The sequence below is a fragment of the Sciurus vulgaris genome, assembly GCF_902686455.1.
Source record: "Sciurus vulgaris genome assembly, chromosome: 16".
Lineage (NCBI taxonomy): Eukaryota > Metazoa > Chordata > Mammalia > Rodentia > Sciuridae > Sciurus > Sciurus vulgaris.
Window position 1 is genome coordinate 31537932 of NC_136477.1, and position 20303 is coordinate 31558234.

At 41.0% G+C, this 20303-nt stretch overlaps 1 protein-coding gene across 1 annotated transcript in view; it reads right to left on the bottom strand.

The window, feature by feature from the left end:
- The window catches only part of FBXL2 (F-box and leucine rich repeat protein 2), a 95293-nt gene that overhangs the window by 12231 nt on the left and 62759 nt on the right, over nucleotides 1–20303 (bottom strand). The window contains 8 exon segments of the mRNA XM_079114241.1: nucleotides 4214–4270; nucleotides 4854–4898; nucleotides 5681–5741; nucleotides 7832–7962; nucleotides 9686–9760; nucleotides 9885–10011; nucleotides 10395–10490; nucleotides 10591–10659. Of these exon segments, the coding sequence (XP_078970367.1) occupies nucleotides 4214–4270; nucleotides 4854–4898; nucleotides 5681–5741; nucleotides 7832–7962; nucleotides 9686–9760; nucleotides 9885–10011; nucleotides 10395–10490; nucleotides 10591–10659 (661 nt within the window).

Here is a 20303-nt window from a genome sequence, read left to right on the forward strand (position 1 = left end):
ACTGTATCAATATATTACACATAAATGACCAAACTATTAAAAGGTAGAGATCACTGGACTAGACAAAAGCAGGACCCAATGATGTGCTATCTTAAAATAGTAAAATAGATAATCTGAAAGAAAAGAATATACTATACAAATGGGAAGCACAAAAAAAGCTGATATATTAATATCAGATCAAGCAGACTTCAAGACAGTGACAGGAATATTTCACAGTGACAAAAAGTTAACAGGAAGACATAGTGATCATGGATCCATATCAATGAGGATAAACTAGAGGTCTTAGCCACGGTAGGTGCCTGTGTACAGGAGCTGAGGTTTGGCCCAGCAGCTGGGGTGGTACTCATTGGTCCCCACAATGTGTGGGAGTAACTGCTGTGGAGCTTTGGGAGTGGACTGGGTCTTTGGGAATTTCAGTATTCTGAGATTTTTAGAAGTTCTGAATGAGCCACAGGCTTCAAACTGGGAGCAAAATATGGGCTGGGCCACTTTCACAGTTCTACCACAGAATGATGGCCCTCCAGATAACCATCAGTCAGTCATTCCAAGATCCAAGGATACAATCCAGAGAAGCAGGTCTGATCCCTGCCTTTGTTCAGCCTGTCTCCTCTCCTCCGTTCTAAAGCCCAGCCAGGACTCTTGTTGATCCAACAAAGAATACACACTAGTTCCTTTGTGTAAAATGCCTTCAAGCCCTATTCACCTTCAAGCCCTATTCGAGGACACTTCAAGGACTGGCTCAGTAACTGAGAGTGATTTTAAAGAGAATGATAGCTTTGCTAAGAGAGGAAGGTGAATCTTGAGGATTAAGAGAGAGATTAAATAACTGACCACAGAATTTTTTAGGCTGAATGGGGGAGCAGGCACATCAAATGGGTGAGTGTCAATGAAAAGATGAGTCCCACTTAAGTGAAATTATTGCTGCAGTTGGGTAACAGAAGGGGTGACTGGGAAAAGGTGGGAGATGCTGGCCAGACAGTGGGTATGAGACAGAAACAATACCTTCTAGGGCTGGGGCTGTAGCCCAATGGTAGGATGATTGCCTAGTGGCACAAGGCCCTGGGTTTGATCCCCAGTATCACAAAAACAAAACAAAATACACAGTCTATTTTATGTTTTTTTTTTTTTTTTTTTCAAAGTTGTTAAATGATCCCACTTTAAATTGGAGAAATACATCCATCTAAATGTTACCAAGTCTCACACTGCTTTCCTTTCCTCGAGACCAGTAAACAGTGGCTTGATAACAAGATTCTCACACATGGCGGACAGCAGGTAACCAGTGGGTAATCTATATGCTTGTCATCCCAAAGGGGGAGTAACAGACATGACATCTGATGGTCTTGTTTTCTGTATAATATCATAGTGTCTTGTTAAATCAGGATGAAATATAAAAATCTCACAACAATGAAGAAAGTACTGCATTTCCTTTTTTGGCTGTATTTCTTTTTCTTTAACAGATTGCCAAAATTCTGCCTGAGTAGTTTCTAGGACCAGTGAGTTGCATCATAAAAGGATTTTTTAAAAAAACCCCTAATTAGCTCTGGTACTAAAAAGGAAACCAGTACCTCCATAATCAATAGAACCCCCACATAACACATCCTACAACTTAAAAATATAAGTAACAAAGAAGGTCCTTAACTGCCTATGAACAAATTCATGACTCTTTCCAATCCTCAGAGTACCCTTCCCTCATATTCCTCTGAATCTGGGACTTCCCTTGTTTGTAAATGCATGTACTGTTAAACACAGGATTTGAATATCCTTCTGAATCTTGTTTTGATGTGAGCACAGGCCCATCCTCTCATGAGGATCACAGGGTCACTCCTGGAAGCCTGTGGTATACGCGCCTCACTTGCACGTAAAGGAGAACCTGGGAAACCCAAGTGTTGGGAACTGTGCTGAAGTAGTCACCTGGCTTCACACTGGTGGTCACTTTCCTCATTTCTTCCTGCTTGAAGATCTTCAGTGAAAGATAAAAGACACATTTCAAAATTCAAAATGGCATTTCCCCCAATAGTACTGCCTCCACTGATCTCTGGAGGCAAGGGTGGAACTCCTGCGGTGGGTCCTCTGGCACCCTGTGCCTGGATCTGTCATGGTCAGACTCACTCTCCCTTAGAACCGTGAGTCTCCTTTTGAATGGAGGTGGGGCTGCTCGGTGGGACCACCTGTCCCTACACGGGGCCTGCAGAGAAGAGGACTTATTTCATGGTGCACTCAGTCCAAAGGCCCTGACAGAAGCCATGCTGATCCTCCACATGCTGCCGCTATGCCAAGGCAGGCTGAGCTGGCTGCCCATGTGCATGTGGGACCCCTGCAGTAGAAGCACACTTCACACAAAATGTGTGTTTTCATTTGCACTCAGCTTTGCTTGCAGGTTGAGAGGAGATCTTAATTCTGTCCATTATCCAAGTGGGTAGTGCTCCTCAAGTATCCCTCAAATGTGGATCCTCTGAAATTGCAGATTCAGGATAAAGCTGGTCTCTCCTGATGAGTTATCTTCTTGGTCTCCAGCCACTAGAGAAGTGCTGGGCATGGTGGTCCTCAAGAAATGTTTGTAGAGTGAATTGGATAAATAACAAATACATTTCTCCTTTATCTGTCTTGGCTATTAAACTCTCAAAGCTAAGACCTCAACTGCAACAGTTTCCTGCTTTTCTGCTGCTAATAATTATGTTTAAATTTTTTAAATTTTTTATTTGGGGCTTCAACCTTAGACTTCTGATTTTATAGCTTTGCTTCCCTCCCCGCAGCAAACTCTTGTCCTGTTTTTGGAAGTAGCTTATATAAAAATAGTGGACAAGATAGAGAAGGTTTCAGTCACCAGAAACCCCCTTGCAGGGGAAATACCAACTATTTGGAAGATGTTCCCTGACCGGGTGGCGCTGCGGCCCTGAAGAATTGGGAAGCAGGTCAAGAGTTTGGAGGCTAATGGAAGTCTCTGTGGGCTCAGTGTAAGCCACCGAGTTGTGAGCTGTAAGGAGATTCTCATGGACACTGATGCAGGGGGGCCCAGGCTAAGTGTCTTCCTGGGGCAGGACAGAAAAAAAAGTTATGGCAACAGAGAAGTTAGAGGTTAAGGAAGGAAATAAAGTACCGGACTACAAATTCACCCATATTGCTGAAAGGTCACCGATCTCAGGAAACAAATGGGTCGGGGGGATACAAGGAGAACGCACATCTGAGTTACAGGTTCTATCAATCATAAAACAGGCTATGAACCAGTCAGGGTAAAAACATCATCAGAACTATAAAATTATGTGCAATATGTAGAGGGAACAATTGACACAGAGAACCTAAGTGTAGTGAGGTTCTTGACTCATCTCTGAGATCTAACCCCAAACTTAAAGAAAGGTCTGAGGGGAAAAGTGTTCAGAGGGAAAGTGGAAATAAGGAAAGGTGGTGGGGAGAGTGATTTAAGGCCAAGCTTTAATGATGTTACAGAATTCTAGCCCCTGAGGAGAGAGCAAGTTTTCAAAGATGACAGAGGGAAAGCTGGCTTAAGAAAAACTGGTTGTGCACATCCGCAGGCCTTGGGAAGACCAGACCCAGGGAAGGCCAAGAGGTCTGGGGACTCTAAGCAGCTGTGTAACTTTGGGGCAAGTCCTTTCAGCACTTTGAGCCCCAGTTTCTTCACTTACAAAATGGGGCTCTGTATGGTGCCAGCATCACACGGCTGGCATCTGTGGGTAGAGCAGACTCCCGCACGCGGGCTTGCTCAGCGGATGGGGACTGCCCCCTGCTCCAGGCTCCTGGCTCGGATGGACACAGGTGGAATGTGAGAGATGTCCGCGTGGCCGACAGTGCCAGGCACTCATTTTGGATCTTTCAGAAGACGTAAATATACATCCAAGAAAATAGTCTCATTCCTTCTCCCCCACAGATGAACAGATATAAAATACAACAGAAGGATGACCCTAAACTTGTTGAGGACTATAACATTTCATCATGCTAACTTTGACTGCCTGACCAGGTAAACACAAACCTGAGTGAAGTGACCAGGACATGCAGGGATCCCCACTGGGTTCACATCCTACAGTGAAAGCAGTAACACCCAGATACCCTGCTTCCCAAGGAAGCCCCGCTAGAAGGGCTTTGGGACTAAGATGCTGGAACCATTACAGAAAGGGAACCCACAGTGACATCTGCTGTGGTGGGAGGGTCCTTTCATTCCTAAGAGGTGAATAATGTCACAGAAACTCAAAAGACTCACCAGGGCTTGCAGCTTAGGACAGTGAATGGAGAGCTGGATGAGTGTGCTGTCGGTTATCTGGAGAGAAACACGCTGTGTCAGTGTGGCTTCTACGCCAGAACTTAATACCTAATCCTGGCTTCTCCTGAACACGGAAATCAAAAGGTGCAAAAGAGAATTAAAAACTCATCCAGGAATACTCCAGCTGGAAGCTCCTCTCTTTACCAGCAACCTCAAATCTGCCCACTTCTGAAGATGCCCAACTGCTGTTTGGTCTACCTGTGGCGCCCCAGAAGGGGCTCAGGGGCAAGAACAAAGAGGGAATGGGCAAGAAGGACTGTTAGTATTCTCTCTAGAGTCACCCATCACTGGATATACGAGCTTATTTCTCCCTCAAGTTCTATGAAAAATAAAAGGAGACCTTGTTTTTTTTTATGTCTGGCAAAAGATGAAGCCATCATGAATTTTTCCGCTATAATTCTGATAACTGGAAATGGCCAAAAGTTTACATATCCCACTGCCATGGCCCTAATGAGTTCCCAAGCCCCACCACCTACACTGAGCAAGAAGGGCTGGGACAAGAGACAGTGTGTCCCTAGCTGTGTGATGCTGTTAGCAGGAACTGTGGAGCAGCCCTCAGGGCTGTGAGGGGTCCACTCACCAGGATGCATTCCTCCAGGTCCATCTTCTCTAGGTCGTGACAATTCTGAAAGAGTACACAAGACATGCCCTGCTGTGTAGACAACACCTGCAGCTTGCCCTGTCCCTTTGAGTACGACCCAAGGTTCTTGTTCTCTTCCATTAAGGGGTATGGCCTGTTCCCAGAGCCACCCAGTGAACCAGCATTTCTGAGTTGGTGCCCTTTGAGTCACAGTCACTTTGAAAATGGAAATAGGGCTGCTCTGGCTGCATTTTCTTCTCCCAACCTGAAAGAACCCCTCCCAGTGGTTCAGACATTAGCAGGTAAACTTTAACCATCAGCCAGGCTCTAGGAGGACGGGGAATGGGGAGCTCAGCCACACTGGCAAGGTGGGCAGGGCTGAGAGGTAGGTAGGAGGAAGAATATATCAGCACCCCCTGAAGGACACAGGACGCTGGCAGCAAGCCCAGAAAGGCCCCCATAGTGACCTTGGTGTCCCTGTTTGCAGGCAATGTAGAAAATGGAGCAAGCTTAGTCCAGTTAGGGGGAGTTGCAGAGAGGCCAACTGGGGTCTGGGTGGGAATAGCATCTCATGCAGGTGAAGAAGCTTCTGGAGCAGCCAGTCCCACCTGTCCAAGTAAGAATGAAGCCTAGGCCCTTTCCAGAATTCTCTACAGGATCTTCCTAGATTTCTAGTTAACTGAAACAAATATAAAACTTACCCCAAAGGTTTTATTTGACTTTGTGCTTGTCTTTTCTGAAACTAGTTTCTGTACACCCCAAAACCACCCCAAGTCACTTTGAATTAGGGCAGTGATTACAGTTGCTTTTAAAAATCTATGCCTTACCCGAGCTAAAAGTGTAAAGCCTGCATCAGTCAAATGGGAGCATCGGGCAGCCTCCAAAATTCTGGGGAGGGGGCATGCAGGGGAGAAAAAAGTATCAACAGGTTAACAATAGAAACATTATGCTACAATGCACATCTTGATGTGGCTCTGCTCTTTAACACTTTGCCTCTGGCAACCACTTTAAAGGTTGTAAAACATAAACACTGTCCCAACTGGACAGATGAGGGGCTTGAGGGTTGGGGAGGACCTGTGCAAAGCCCTAAAGTCTCATCCCAAACTCACATAGTAAATTCAAGAATCTTTCCCAACAGCACCTTGTTGGTTTTGAAATATCAGACTAAAATTTAGTGACTTTAAAAATATAATTAAAATAAACTTCTATGTAATAAAATCATATAGAGATATATTTATTGAAATGCCAAGTTACAGGAAATTTAAAACATTATAGGTAATAAAAAATGTATTGATGTTTGTTGAGGGACACAGTGGTACATGCCTGTCATCCCAGAGACCTGGGAGGCTGAGGCAGAGGGATTACAAGTTTGCAGCCAGCCTGGAGCAAGATCCTATCTTAAAAAAAAGAAAAGAAAAAAAAAAAAAAAAAAAAAAAGGGCTGGGGATACAGCTTAGTGGTAGAGAACCCCTGGGTTCAATGCCCAGTACTACACACACACATACACACGAACTTAACTCTCAACTATTCATGCTTAATAGGAATAAATGCATGAGTAACATTCTAAGTTAACAATAATTTTAACCTGTTCTCTGACCAGGGTTATTTATGGTCTTCTATTTTTTCTGTGCTGGGGATTGGACCAAGGGCCTAATGCATTTTAAGTACATGCTCTGCCACTGAGCTACAGCCCCAGCCCTCTGACTAGTTTTGATCACCCAGATTCCCTCTACTAAGCAGAAACATCAAAATTATCTAGAGTCTTTCTTAATAAAAAAAGACAAATTCATAATAAATGATTTTTTTTTTTTGGTACTGGGGATTTAATCCAGGGGCACTCAACCACTGAGCCATGTCCCCAGCCCTTTTTATATTTTATTTAGGGAGGGTCTTGCTAAGTTGCTGAGGTTTGGCTCTGAACTCACAATCCTCCTGCCTCAGCCAGGAGCCACTGGGATTAGAGGTGTGTGCCACCATGTCCAGCCTGAATAAATGATTCTTAAAAGATATGTAATGGATTTGAGAAATAGATCACTTTTACTGGCATAGAAAAAGTTACAATAATTTTTCTGCCTCTTGTACAGGAGTTAAGACTGCTAGTTCCAAAGTCAAACTCTTAAGTCCAAATTCTATTTTTACTTCTTAATCATCATGTACCCAGAACAAATTATGTGACTTTTATCCTTATCTATTTCTCCTCTGCAAAACAAGTGAGCACAGAGGAGATGTGTTGAAGATAAGACAACACTCATAAAGACACCTGGCACAGAGCCAGGAATGTAACATGAGTGCAAAATTAGCCCTCGTTTTCATATGCACAGCTGGTAAAAATACGTTGCTGTGAGAAGCAGAAAATAAACTATTATTTATTAAAACATTTGGGTATGGTGTGCACACCTGTAATTCCAGTAACTCAGGAGGTTAAGACAGGAGGATTGCAAATTTGAGGCTAGCCTCAGTAACTTAGTGAAACACTGTCTCAAAAAATAAAAAGGATCGAGAATGCAGCTCAGTGGTGAAGCATCCTTGGGTTCAATCCCCAATATCAAAATAAAACAAAAAACCCCCTTCTCTTCCTACTGGGGAAAATGATAAATAAGAAGCAAGTGTGATCTTTTTCCCTCACTCTGTCTACTTAGCAGCAGGTTTAAAGGAGACACTGGGAACATCTGGACCAAGGCTCCCACTCCGATCACTCTGGCGTTTCAAGTGATCACTAGGATGAGGGAATAGGTAGTGGTGACTGGAATGCATAAATCCAACAAGAAACACAATGCAGACTGGCTGGTGGCAGACACTTCATACTCTGCTGGTGTACCCCTCAATGAACTGAGTTACACACTGTCTCACTTCCATCCACCCAGCAAAAATACAACTCCAGCCTCCCCCTGTACTACTCCCCCTGCTGCCAAGCCCTCCCCTCCTCTTGGTCGGCCCAAGCAATCTCTGAGCTGCAAAGCAGCACGCGGCATACTCACTGCAGTCTCGGGCAGTTCAGACCCAGGGCTGTGAGAGAGGCGTCCGTGAGGTTGCTGCAGCCCGAAAGGCAGAGGGCCTGCAGCCGGTGGCAGCCCCTGCATATCTGCACCACGCCTTCATCCGTGATGCGCTTGGGGGAAAGCAACGCAGGCAGAAGTCAGAGGACATCAGTACTCAGATGGGAGCAACAGGAAAATGGGATCTACTCTTACTGGTTGCCAGTTACCGGCACTTCCTAATAACTTAAAATAAGGGCTGATGTGTACTTGTATTATCTCTGCACAGCTTTAAAATATTCTAGCATTACTAATGGAGAGTAAAAACTTTAAATTCTATTTCCACTCCCAAGATTCATCAAAACAGGGCTGGGGTTGTAGCTCAGTTGGTAGAGTGCTTGCCTAGAGCGCACAAGGCCCCTGGGTTCGATCCCCAGCACCAAAAACAAAGACAAAGACAAACAAACAAAAAAATTCACCAAAACAGATATAGGGGCTGGGGTTGTGGCTCAGTGGTAGTGTGCTTGCCTAGCATGCATGAGGCCCTGGTTTTGATCCTTAGCACCATGTTAAAAAAAATAAAATAAAGGTATTATGTCCACCTACAACTAAAAAATATATTTAAAAAAAACAGATATAGAGTTAACTTTTTTCCCTAGGAAAAATTCTTGATTATAAAACATAAAACTTGCCTAAGTACCATTTATATTTGGTTGAACTTCTACATGTTAATGCTTTAGACATTTGCTATATAAGTCACATATATACAAACAATATTTCTGCAAATGTTTTAAGGACTAATAAAATTAAGTAAGTTATTGAAAAATGCCTTAAAGATTCCATATAAGAACGTAAATACTCTAATTCTTGTAGAAATAAACATGCACACCTATACTGTATTTTGAGCCACGTGCCAGTACTGTCCCACATGCAGGTCAAGATCCCGGTTTTCCATAGTCCAGGCCCACAAAGTCGAGACTTGTCCAGCAGATGGTTTGCTTTCTCTCCCACTATCAGGGACTCTGAAGATTTAGGATTCATTCATTAAAGGCCAAATGCAAGGGCTTTCAAGAGAGAGACCTCTCAGCATCTGCGTGCCCCTGAGAACCTGTGTAGGCTGCTGACAGCATACTCTGTACTTCCCAGCTTTTACAGAGACCATGAGGAAGGGCCAGCAGGTTAGCATAGGCCATGCCCTGCTCAGGATGAAATGGTACCTCGCTCTTGCACATGCCATATATTTTTCAAGGCATTTTCATATCTGCTATTTCATTTTATCTCCTGAAATATTAGAGGTGCCATCATCCCCAATTTATGAGTTAAAAAACAGACACTGAGTTCTTAAGATGAACTATTCAGGTCTACAACTAGTTAGTGACTAGTTCACAGTATTTCTTTTCCTTTTTTGTTTTCTTTGTACTGGGGATGAAGTGAACCACATCCCCAGCGCTTTCTGAGACAGGGTCTCACTGCTTAGAGCTTCAATAAATAAATGAGGCTGGCCTCAAACTTGCGATACTTTTGCCTCAGCCTCCTAAGCTGCTGGGATTATAGGTGTGCACCACCATGCCTGATGAGTTGATGGCATATCTGATACCTTACTCAATACCCCACCCTTTTTTTAATCAAGACTTGATTTATAGTACTTTTAGGGGAGATGCTGGTTGCTCTGTATTGAGGGTGATGCCTCATTCTTTTATCTCACGGCAAAGTGACAGATCCTACAAAGACACAGGATGAGAAGCCAGCTATTCTACAGTCATCTCAGCTGCATGGGATGCTGTGCAGTGAGGCCCACAGCAGATTTTCAGGGAGAGAATGGAGCAGGACAGTGCTCAGGAAAGGCACGCTACTTACTGAGCAGGACTGCAAGTTGAGGCTCACGAGCTCATGGCAGTAATTCTGAATGTGCTTCAGAGCTTCGTCTTCTAACTAAGTGGACACAGAAAACAGAAGAGGGATAGAATCTAGGTGAGAGAACAAGTGGGACACTGAGAAAAATGCAACAGCAAGTTCCACGATGTGTCAGAACACTAGCTCCACAAACTGGTGGTACCTGTGTGCAGCCCCTCAGGAGAAGGGCTTTTAGGCCTTGACAGCCCCGTACCAGCGCCTCGATGCCATCCTTTGTGATCTGATCACACCAAGAGAGGTTCAGGTACTCCAGATTCCGGCAGCCCTCACTGAGAGAACAAGAAACAAAAACATCCCGGTATACTCCTGCAGACAGTTATTACCAACTTTGAATTTATTACATCGCAAGCAATCCAGGGAGTGAGACAACCCCCAGGACCTGTCTGAGCCATCTGTTTCTTGTTTTAGGGGGACATTAGGAAGGCTTCATTAGGAAGATGCACCAGAATGTTCACTGCTTTGGGTATTCTCTTGACCACAAACAATGGATGCTCTTACCTGATGCTCTTTTTTAAAAAAATATTTTTAGTTGTAGATGATCACAATACCTTTATTTTATTTAGTTTTTAAAATATGGTGCTGGGGATCCAACCCAGTGCCTCATGTGTGCTAGGCAAGTGCTCTACCACTGAGCCACAATGCCATCCCTTACCTGATACCCTTTAAGGAGCTGTTTGTAATAGATACACAGGAGGTCAGATCCAGATGTTTCAGCTTGGAACAGAATCTGCTAAGGCTATAACACGTGCTGGAAAAGAGCAGATGCACTAAAGATATTTTCAACCATGTTTCTCTCCCCTCATTCACCTGACAACCACTTTATCCCTAAACTAATCCTCATTACTTACCTGTCAGTGATTTTTGTGCACCCATTGAGGTTTAGATGTTCAATGTTTCGGCAGTTCTGTGCAAAGGTCCTAAAATGAAAAAATGTTTTAAAACTTCCTGCAAGTTTGTGGGCAGCCACTAGAGGGCACATGTAACCACTTGCTTAAAACTGTGCTTCTCAAACTTTAATTAACATGCTTATGAAACACCTAAGTCTTTCACCACAGTGCAGATAGGTAGATGTACAGGGTGGCTCTGTAGTTCCAAGAAGCTTCCAGTGATGCCACTGCTGTTAGGGACCCCTTGAGAAGTAAACCTCTAGACTGATTTCCTATCCACCAACTGTCCTTCAACCTCAGTGAGTCATCCGAGAATGGAGGCCTGCTCCCTGCTCCTCTATCAAAAAAAAAAAAAAAAAAAAAAAAAAAAATCAATTTGAAACACCGGGACAAATGTTTCTTGTACTGTGTCATACTGTCATTTGGTTACGCTAGGGCCTTTCTGGAGAAATCCTTTATGGCCATGAAGAGGTGTCAGTAGTTGATACTGGTACCAAAAGCTACCCATTTATTGGTGAGGACACTTGAGTCATGAAGGGCAACTTCCTCAATGATGTGTGGGCTGGTAACATGTTAACCTCTTAGCACATTCAGGAAGGACTGGCTCAGGTCCCTGTGTCTTCTGAAACACATCTCTAACATATTTCACAGGACCAACTCTTCCCTGCAGTACACAAATGCCTCTAAAACTTGGCCTCAAAGCAGATATCACCTTTATCTATTCTTTCTGACCTGCCAAGGTATAGGGAGGGGCAACCAAATTGAAGACGGATGGACTCTGACAAGAGCTGCTGAAAGTTCAGGAAGACCACAGTGACTAGAGTTATCACAGAAGAGTCCTGGAGTGGAGATCTCCAGGATCTGCAGAGGGCGCTCCTTGATAATTCAAGAGAATACAGGCCAGCGCATGCCTGTGAGCAAAGTAAAGGCTGGGGAAAGAATGAGCTAACAGCATTAGAGCGAACGGCCACCAGAGCCCACTCGGTGAGGAACAGTGCTCACTCCCATCAGCCCAGTAAAAAAGTCATGATCCATGGGGCAATGGAAGAGTACTGAGAAGGACCTTGCTTCAGGAGTATATTAGACCTAGGCTAAACAGTGCTTTGGTCCAACCTAAAAAAATCATTTTCTTTCTTTTCAGTTCCAAATCTAACAAATGTTAAGAATAAAACCAAGAAAGAACTATTCTTAAGTAACTCAACTGCATCCCAGAACAAAAACTTAAGAGTACTAATAGGAGTACAAATATGTCCTGCACCGGACAAAGTAAAATTTGCAATGTTTGGCACTGAACAAAAAATTGTGAAGCTTTAAAGGAGGAAAAGATATCTATAACAGAGAAAAAATTCATTATATCCAAACTCACCCCCACTGACAGCAGAAATAGCAGACAAGGACATTGAAAGTTGTAATAACTATATTCCATAGAATTCAGTTCTATGAAGCTAAAGGTTAAAAGTTATGCATAAACTTGAAAGATATATTTAAAAAGACCCAGATTAAACTTATAGATATGAGAACCACAAATGGCTGATTTGTGGGATTAACAGCAGACTGGACATGCAGATGAAATGATTAGTGAGCTTGACATAACAATAAAAACTACCCAAGATCAAATATGGAGAGAAAGGAAGGAAAGAAAAAGAACAGTGTATAAATGAACTGCAGGACAGTTTTAAGCAACCTAATAATCGTGAGATTGGAGTCCTTAAAGAGGAGATAGCCAGGCATGTGCCTGTAATCCCAGAGAGTCGGGAGGTTGAGGCAGGAGGAGCACAAATTGGAGACCAGTCTCTGCAGTTTAGTGAGGCCTTAAGCAACTCAGCAAGATCCTGTCTCAAAATAAAAAATAAAAGAGCTGGGGATGTGGCTCAGTGGTTAAGTGCCCCTGGGTTCAATCTCATGAAAATAGAAGGCAGATCAGTGGAGTAGAGGAAGGGGACAGAGGAAGAAGGGAAATGGAGGAACTACAGAATGAAAATTGGACAAATTATGCTACGTACATACACAAATATACCACAGTGAACATCACTGTTATGTATATCTATAAAGCACCAATTAAAAAGAAAAATAAATAGAAGGAAGATCAGTAGAAGAAGGGGAACAGAGGATGGGGGCAGGAGTGGGAAAGAGGAAGTACTGGGGACTGAAATGGAACAAATTACATTCCACGCATATATGTCAAAATGAACCTCACTGTTATATATAACTATAATGCACTAATAAAAACATTCTAAAAAAGTAGCAGCAGGTTAGAACATGCAAGGGCAATGTGCAAGTGCAAGGAAAACTGGTGGGGAATTGTGTCAACTCCACCTCCTGCTATCTCTCTGTAAATGTGAAATTCCAGACCACAATGAGGCAATTCACTCATTTTGAATTGAGCTTGCCAGCACCTCCAGTCTTGAGTGTGTACTTTCCCCATTATAATAAATTTCTTGCTCTGCTACTCAAGCCTGACACATCCTTAAATTCTTTTCTATGACATGGTCAAGAGCCTGAAAGGTCTGAGACCCACAGACAGTGACAATGGGAAACTGGTCTATGATGCACAAGGAAAAAAAATTTGCTTTCCATGTAGAACTGAAAGTCAGTTGTGGGAAATGGCGGGGAGAAAAGCAGCCAGAGGTTTTGGAACCTCTGCATGGGGGTTTTGGAACACTGGACTTAGGGGAAATGGAATATATGTGGGACCTGCTGCTGCCCAACACCTTCAGTGTGGATAGTTGTGACTCTATGGAATCTCCCTGTTGCAGTTGTTTTTATTTGCTTATTACTGCACTTCCGCATCAGGTTTGTTTTTATTTTGTGGTTGTTACTGTTTGTTTTCTTCTGAGCAGTACTGGGAATTGAGTCCAGTACCTTAAGGATGTCGGGTGGGTGCTTGGCTGCTGAGAGGCATCCCCAACACAGTTGTGAGAAATTGCAACTCAATCTAGACATGTCCTTAACTCTCTAGAACCTTGGTAGATACTTCGACTTAAAGATGGGGGAGCTAAGCATTCAGTTGATGATGAAGCCCCAAGCAGGCATAGTTAGAGCAGGCCTGAAGTCCCACTCACAGTCTGGCTCCCACAGCAACAGCAGAGAGAAATAATACAACAGCTGTGGACACCGCACTCATGAGTGACCTCACTATAGGCTGCTCCCATACCCTCCCAGACCTTTTCAGACTGCTGACAAGACTGGATGACTAGGCACAAAGAGTAGAACCCATATACTCTGCTGTCTACAGCACACCTGCCTGAACTTCCATTCTTGGGAACTGTACAGGGAGAGTGGGTTACCTAGGTTCTGATAGAGCATATAAGCCAAAACACAGCCAAAAAAGACAGGAAATTTACAATGTTGTTTCAGAATGACACCACACTACAAAACAAACTAATTTCCTTGGGCACAGTGTACAGAGAAGATTGCTCCCTAACACGACCTTCACATGAAAATGAAAGTGATTTCCATCTTTATATATGTGGTAAATCTCAACACAGAACACAAGAAATGTGGGAAAAAAAAAAAAAAAAAAAAAAAAAAGGCTACGTGACTTCACCAAAAGTTACTCTCTAGTAATTGATTCCAAAGATGCTAGACAAGAATTCAAAAGACTGATTTTTTAAATGATCAATGAATTCAATTAGAAATAGTTGAATGAAATAATGAAAATAATATAGAATATGAAAGAACAACTTTAATAAAGAGATATAGGTTCTGGAAAAAAACCAAACAGAAATACTGAAAATGAAAAGTTAAATAAGTCAAATTAAAAGACCACACTTATGATAATGGAAATAGATGAGGGACTTCAGTTATAGGCTAAGGGTATAGAAAACTCATTTAAAATAATAATAGCAGAAATTTCCCCCCTTCTTGGGAAAGACATGAGAATTTGGGTACAGAGGCATTTAGAACTCTAAATGGACATAACCAGAAAAGAACCTCTCTACAACGTATTATAAACTGCCCAAAATACAGAACAAAGAAAGAATGTTAAAAGCTTCAAGAAAGAAGTGTAAGTCACATCTAAGGGCAAACTCATCAGAATGACAACAGATTTCTTAGCAGAAACTCTTAAGACCAGGAAGGCATGGAATGATGCATTTGAGCGCTGGGGGAGTTGGGGTAACCAGCCAATCTTGATAATGATATCCAGGAAAGCTATCCTTCAACATCAAAGAAGAAATAAAGACCTTAAAAAAATAAGCATAAATTAAAGGAATTCACGACTACTAAACCAGCATTACAGAAAATACTTGAAAGAATCCTACACATAGAAGAGGGAGTAAGACAAAAATCAAAGAAAAGAATAAATCTTACTAGAAAACAAGTAAATGAGAATTAGTAAAATAATACCTCTAAGATGAATAATGGAGAAAGAAATGAACACAGATCATTCAAAGCAACGAAATGACAGGAATTAGTACACACCTTTTTAAAATAACCCTTAAGGTAAATGGTCTTAATTCTCCAATGAAAGGATGCAGACTGGATGAATGGATTAGAAAACAAATCCTAACAATTTGAGTCTCTAAGAAACTTACCTTGCTGGCAAAGATATATGCAGACTGAAAGTGAAAGGATGGGAAATGATATTCTAAGAAATGGAATCAGGAAGCAAGCAGGAGTAGTTATATCCAACAAAACAGACTTCAAGAGAAACTTGTTCCTAAGAGACAAAGATCACCAAATACTGATAAAAGGAACAATCCATCAAGAAGTTGTTTTAGGGGCTGGGGAGATAGCTCAGTCGGTAGAGTGCTTGCCTTGCAAGCACAAAGCCCTGGGTTCAATCCCCAGCACCGAAAAAAAAAAAAAAAAAAGAAAGCTGTATTAGTTAGATTTTTATCACTGTGATCAAAACACCTGAGAACAACAACTTGGATGAAGAAAAGTTTATTTTGGGTTCATGATTTCAGAGGTTTCAGTTCACAGTCAGCCCATTCTATTGCTCTGGGTCTGAGATGAGGCAGAACATTATGGGAGAAGGGCATGGCAGAGGAAAGTGCCTCAGCTAGTGGCAACTGGGAAGAACAGAAACAGAGGCATGAAGGATTCAGGGACTAACATAGTCCTCAAAGTCATGCTATCAGTGACCTACTTCCTCCAGCCACACCCCACCTGCCTACATTATTTTAGTCTATTCAGATCATTACTCCATCAAATGGATTACTTCATTGATGAGATTATAGCCCACACAATCCAATCATTTCCTAAAAGCTCCATTTCTGAACCTTACCACATTGGGAACCATGCTTTTAACACATAAGCTTTGGGAGGACATTCCAGATTTGATTGATAACAAAGATACAATGATTATAAATATATATGTACTGAATTTTGGGATACCCAATTTTATAAAGCAAACACTATGGGACATAAAAGGAAAAACAGGCCCCAATACAATAATACCAGTGACTTTAGTGCCTCTCTTTCACCAACAGATCATCTAGACAAAAGAAAATAAAAAATGAAACATCAGAGTTCAGCTACACCATAGATCAAGTGCATTTAACAGACATTTTATACAATGTTGCATCCAACAGTGGCAGAATACACATTACCAGTTCACAGAACTTTATATATAACATCATATTTTAGACCATAAAGCTAGCCATAATACATAAAAAATAATTTCTTGTATCTTATTGGATCATAATGAATAAAACTAGAAATCAAGTAAGAGAAACTTAACAATTTATAAAGACATGGAGACTGAACAATACATTTTTGAAAGAACAGAGGGTCATTGAAGAAATCAAAGCAGGGAATTAAACTCCAAGAATCAAATTAAAGTGCAACATAGTAGAATCAATGGAATAAAGTGAAAGCAATTATAAGAAGGAAGTACACAGTAATAATGTAGGCTCTATGTGTATACATTAAAAATATAGGGGAGATCTCAGATAAATAACCTAACGATATATCTCAAGGCCAGAGAAAAACAAGGACAAACCAAGTCCAAAATCAGTAGAAGGGGGAAAAATAAAGATTAGAGCAGAAATAAATAAAATAGAAACCGAAAGAATAATGTAAAGTATAAAGAATCAATGCAACAAAGAGTTGGTTCTTCAAAAAGATAAATAAAATTGACAAACCCTTAGCCAACTAATCAAAAGAAAGAGAAGACCCAAATAAAATTAAAGATGAAAAAGGAGATATTACAACAGACACCATTGAAACAAGAGGATCATCAGGGAATAAGGGAATTAAAAAAAAACTAAATGCCAATAAACTGGAAAATGTAGAAGAACCCTAAACAGATCTATAATAAGCATTGAGACTGAAGCAGTACTAAAACATCTCCCAACAAAGAAAAGCCCAGGACCAGATGGATTAACTGCTGAATTTTATCAGATTTTTAAAGAAGAATTAAAACCAACACTCCTCATTCCATAAAACAGAGGGAAGGAACTCTTTCAAACTTAGTCTATGCCAATATTATTATGCTATCAAAAACTGGTAAGTGTACACACACACACACACACACACACAAACCATTATTCCTGATGAAAAAACATGTAAAAAATCCTCAATAAAATACTTGCAAATCAAATTTAACAACACATTTAAAAGATTATATTCCATCCTCAAGTTACTTTCATTCAAGGAATAAAAGGACGGTTCAACAAACACAAGTCAATAAGCCTAGTACAGCACATAAGAGAAATCATGAATAAAAATCATATGATCACCTCAACAGAAGTAGAAGAAGTCTTTGATAAAACTCAACATCACTCCTCGATGAAAACCCTGAAGAAACTAGCTCTAGAAGGAACACACCTCAATATAATAAAAGCTTTTTATGACAAACTCAGAGCCAACATCATACTGAACGGGGAAAACTGAAAGTATTTTTTCTAAATTTAGGGAAGAGACAAAGGTGTCTACACTCATCATTCTTATTCAATATAGCACTTAAAATTGCAGTCAGAGCAATCAGGGAAGACAAAGAAATCCAAATAGAAAAAGAGTAAGTCAAATGATCTCTGTTTAGAGATTATTCTATACTTAGAAGATCCTAAAGATTCCACCAAAACCATGCATGTATGAATTTGTCAAGGTGAACACAACCACTATGTATAACTATAAAGTTCTAATTTAAAAAAAAAAAGTATTGCACCAAATGACTTAGAACTGATAAGCAAACTGAGTAAAGTACCAGAATACAAAATCAACAGAAAAATACAGCAATAATGAACTTGCTGAGAAAGAAATCGGAAAGGCAGCTTTCACAATAGCCTGAAAAAAAATTAAATAAAAACAACAAACAAAAAACCCCATCAAAACAGAACAAAACAAAATCTAGGCATAAATCTCACCAAGGAGGTGAAAGACCTCTATTATGAAAATTATGAACCACTAAAGAAAGAAACTGAAGAAGACACTAGAAGATGAAAAGAACTCACATGCTCACAACTGGGAATTAATAAAGGAGTCACACCACCAAAAGCAAGCCACGCAATCAATGCAATTCTTATCAAAATGCCAATGACATTCTTTACAGAACTAAAATTCATAAGGAAGCACAAAGACCCAGAATACACAGTAATCCCAAGCAAACAAAGTGATGCTAAAGGCCTCACAATACCTGATTTCAAAACCACTACAGAACCACAGTGAATGAAAATAGCATGATTTTGGTAGAGAATAGAGAACCCAGAAATAAACACGTATCTTCATCCACCTAACTCTTAACAAAGGTGTCCAAACTACCTTTGTTGTTGAGAAAACAACATATTGGAGAAAAGATAGCCTCTTCAAGAAACGGTGCTGGGAAAACTGGGTACCTGCACGTACAAGAAAGAAACTAGATCCCTACCTCTCATTCTGTACAAAACTCAATTCAGAATAGATCAAAGCCCTTCACTGAAGACCTGAAACTTTACAGCTACTAGGGGAAAACACTTCAAGATATTGGCACAGGGGCTGGGGCTACGGTTCAGTGGTAGAGTGCTCACCTAGCATGCAGGAGGCCCTGGGTTCAATCCTCAGCACCACATAAAATAAAATGAATAAAACGAAAGTATTAAAAAAAAAAGATATTGGTGCAGGCAAGGATATCCCAAATAAGCCTCTTAATAGCTCAGGAAATAGTGATAATTATTAATTATATAAAATTAAAGTCTCTACACAACAAAGAACAATCAACAGTGAAGAGACAACCCACAGAATGGGAGGAAAATCTTTGCCAAGTACTCATCTGATAGAGGGTTAATATCCAGAATACATAAAGAACTCAAAAAACAAAACACCAAAAGAATAAGTAACCCAATCAATAAAAGGGCAAATGAGCTTAAACAGATACTTCTCAAAAGAATGAAAATAAGCCAGGTGCAGTATTGCATGCCTGTAATCCCAGCAGCTCAGGAGGCTGAGACAAGAAGATTGCAAGTTCAAAGTTAGCCTCAGCAAAGGTGAGACCTAAGGAACTCAGTGAGACCTGTTTATAAATAAAATACAAAAGGGGCTGGGATGTGTTGAGCGCCCCTGAGTTCAACCCCCAATACCCAAAAAAAGAATGAAAATAAATCACCAGTACCAGTAAACATAAAAAGTGCTCAGAGAGGCACAGTATCACATGCCTATAATCCCAGAGACTGGGGAGGCTGAGGCAGGAGGATCACAAGTTCAGAGCCAGCCTTAGCACCTTAGTGAGGCACTAAGCAACTTAGTGAGATACTGTCTCAAAAAATAAAATGGGCTAGGGATGTGGGTCAGTGGTAAAGAACTCCTGGGTCAATTCCTAGTATGAAAAAAAAAAAAAGTAATATTACATTAGGTTATCAGGAAACTTTCAGTGTAAAAGACTAACAAAAAAATCAACGTTACATAAAAATCCTATAATCGGGGGTATATAGGAAATATCTACAAATTTCCACTCAGTTTTGCTGAAAAACTGTAACTGTTCTAAAAATTAAAAAGTCTATTTTAAAAACGTGTAATTTGTCATTTGAATTGGAAATACTTGTATGCACTTCACATTTGCTTCCCCCTCCTTTCTAAACAATATTATTTTCCTAGCAATACTCAGTGCAAGAGCTCAGAAATGATACTAGCCATGAGCAAGCTAATCTAAGCAATCTAACCTAGTAGTGCTCTAACTCAGGTGAGAATCTAGCACATAAACTGTGATCTCTAAGTATTTCTCACTATGAGGAACAGGACAACTTCTTCATGAAGTTAATCTACAACTCCATCAGAATATGTACAAAATAAGTCCAAAACTACATAAAAAATCATGATCACATCAAAATAACAAATGCCGCTGAGTACAGTGGTGCACACCTGTAATCCCAGTGGCTCAGGAGGCTGAGGCAGGAGGATTGAGAGTTCAAAGCTAGTCTCAGCAACAGCGAGGCGCTAAGCAACTCAGTGCAACCCTGTGTGTGAATAAAATACAAAATAGGGTTGGGGATGTGGCTCAGTGCTTGAGTGCCCCCTGAGTTCAATCCCTAGTGCCTCAAAATATCCAAAAAAACAGATGTCAGTTTGAAGGGACTCCAACTGGCTAAAGGTGGGATATTTTGGTGTAACCATTATAGAAAGCAGTATGAAGATTCCTCAGAAAACTTAGAATGGAACCACCATTTGATCCAGCTATCCCACTCCTTGGTTTGTACCCAAAGGACTTAAAACCAGCATACTACAGTGACACAGTCACATCAATGTTTAAGCAGCTC